Raw genomic sequence first — 1,195 nt, forward strand, 5'->3', positions numbered from 1 at the left:
GTAGCTTGAATAGTGCAGTAGATACGTACTATTCATAGATAGAAAGTTACTTTAGATGGATGGATAGGCGAAGAGATAGATAGACATGCTGATAGATAAATCGATATATGGATAGGTAGACAGAAAGATTTATAGATAATGATATACCGATAAAAAAGTATGTATGTGCATATGTAAACATGTATAGGCACATATTTACACATAATCATAAACACATGTTTGCACATAATATATAGATACATGTTTACACATAATATATAGATACATGTTTACACATATATATTATAGATGCAGAAATAGATAAATAACAGATAGGGGTATGAACAGGTAGATATTTAAATACAATATATATCACCGATTTATTTTCATTAATCATAACTGAATTTATTTAGAGTATTAGCTGAATGCGATATAACAGAAGTCATTCAAACTATCAAAACACAACAAATAAGCTATCACCTCTTCACACTTATACAACATACCATAAACATGCCGTGATATCAGCAAACCATGCACTCCACTATCTCGATAATGCTGACTGTGTCACTATATGTCCTAGCCGATAACACAGGCAGATAAGCGTGCAACAGTTGTGTATCTCCTAAAGTGATTTCCAAGGGCCGTTTCCTCGCGTAATAGAGGCAGTGCGGGAATTAAGATTAGCATGATAATCGGTGCTTAGATCAAGAATGTTTGGTTGGGTTTATGCATTGGTTTGTATGCTGAAGGATATGTGTGTCTGTGCGTGCAGGCGAGAAAGAGAGAAAGAGAAAGGTAATAAACAGAGAGAGACGTACAGACTGGAGAGTCAAATCAAAAGAGAAGAAAAGATAAATAGAGAGACGAGCAGACTGAACAGTCAAATCGAAAGAGAAAAAACGATAAACAGAGAGACGAGCAGACTGAAGAGTCAAATAGAAAGAGAAGAAAAGATAAACAGAGAGACGAGCAGACTGAAGAGTCAAATCAAAAGAGAAGAAAAGATAAATAAAGAGACGACAACTGAATCCAAATAGAAAAGAGAAGAAATGATAAACAATAGACTAGCAACTGAAGAGTAAAATAGAAAGAGAAAAAACGATAAATAGAGAGACGAGCAGACTGAAGAGTCAAATAGAAAGAGAAGAAAAGATAAACAGAGAGACGAGCAGACTGAAGAGTCAAATCAAAAGAGAAGAAAAGATAAATAAAGAGA

General features: G+C 34.3%; 1 protein-coding gene across 1 annotated transcript in view; it reads left to right on the forward strand.

The window, feature by feature from the left end:
- Window positions 1-610, forward strand: part of LOC147467721 (uncharacterized) — a 5,864-nt gene extending 5,254 nt beyond the window's left edge. Inside the window, exon 3 of the mRNA XM_086531024.1 lies at window positions 560-610. Coding sequence (XP_086387150.1) covers window positions 560-610 — 51 coding nt within the window. The remainder of the gene's footprint in view (window positions 1-559) is intronic.
- The last annotated feature ends 585 nt before the right edge of the window (window positions 611-1,195 follow it).

The sequence above is a fragment of the Penaeus japonicus genome, unplaced genomic scaffold (genome assembly GCF_977035675.1).
Source record: "Penaeus japonicus unplaced genomic scaffold, GWHDUDI00000001_assembly GWHDUDI00000034, whole genome shotgun sequence".
In the NCBI taxonomy this organism is placed as follows: domain Eukaryota; kingdom Metazoa; phylum Arthropoda; class Malacostraca; order Decapoda; family Penaeidae; genus Penaeus; species Penaeus japonicus.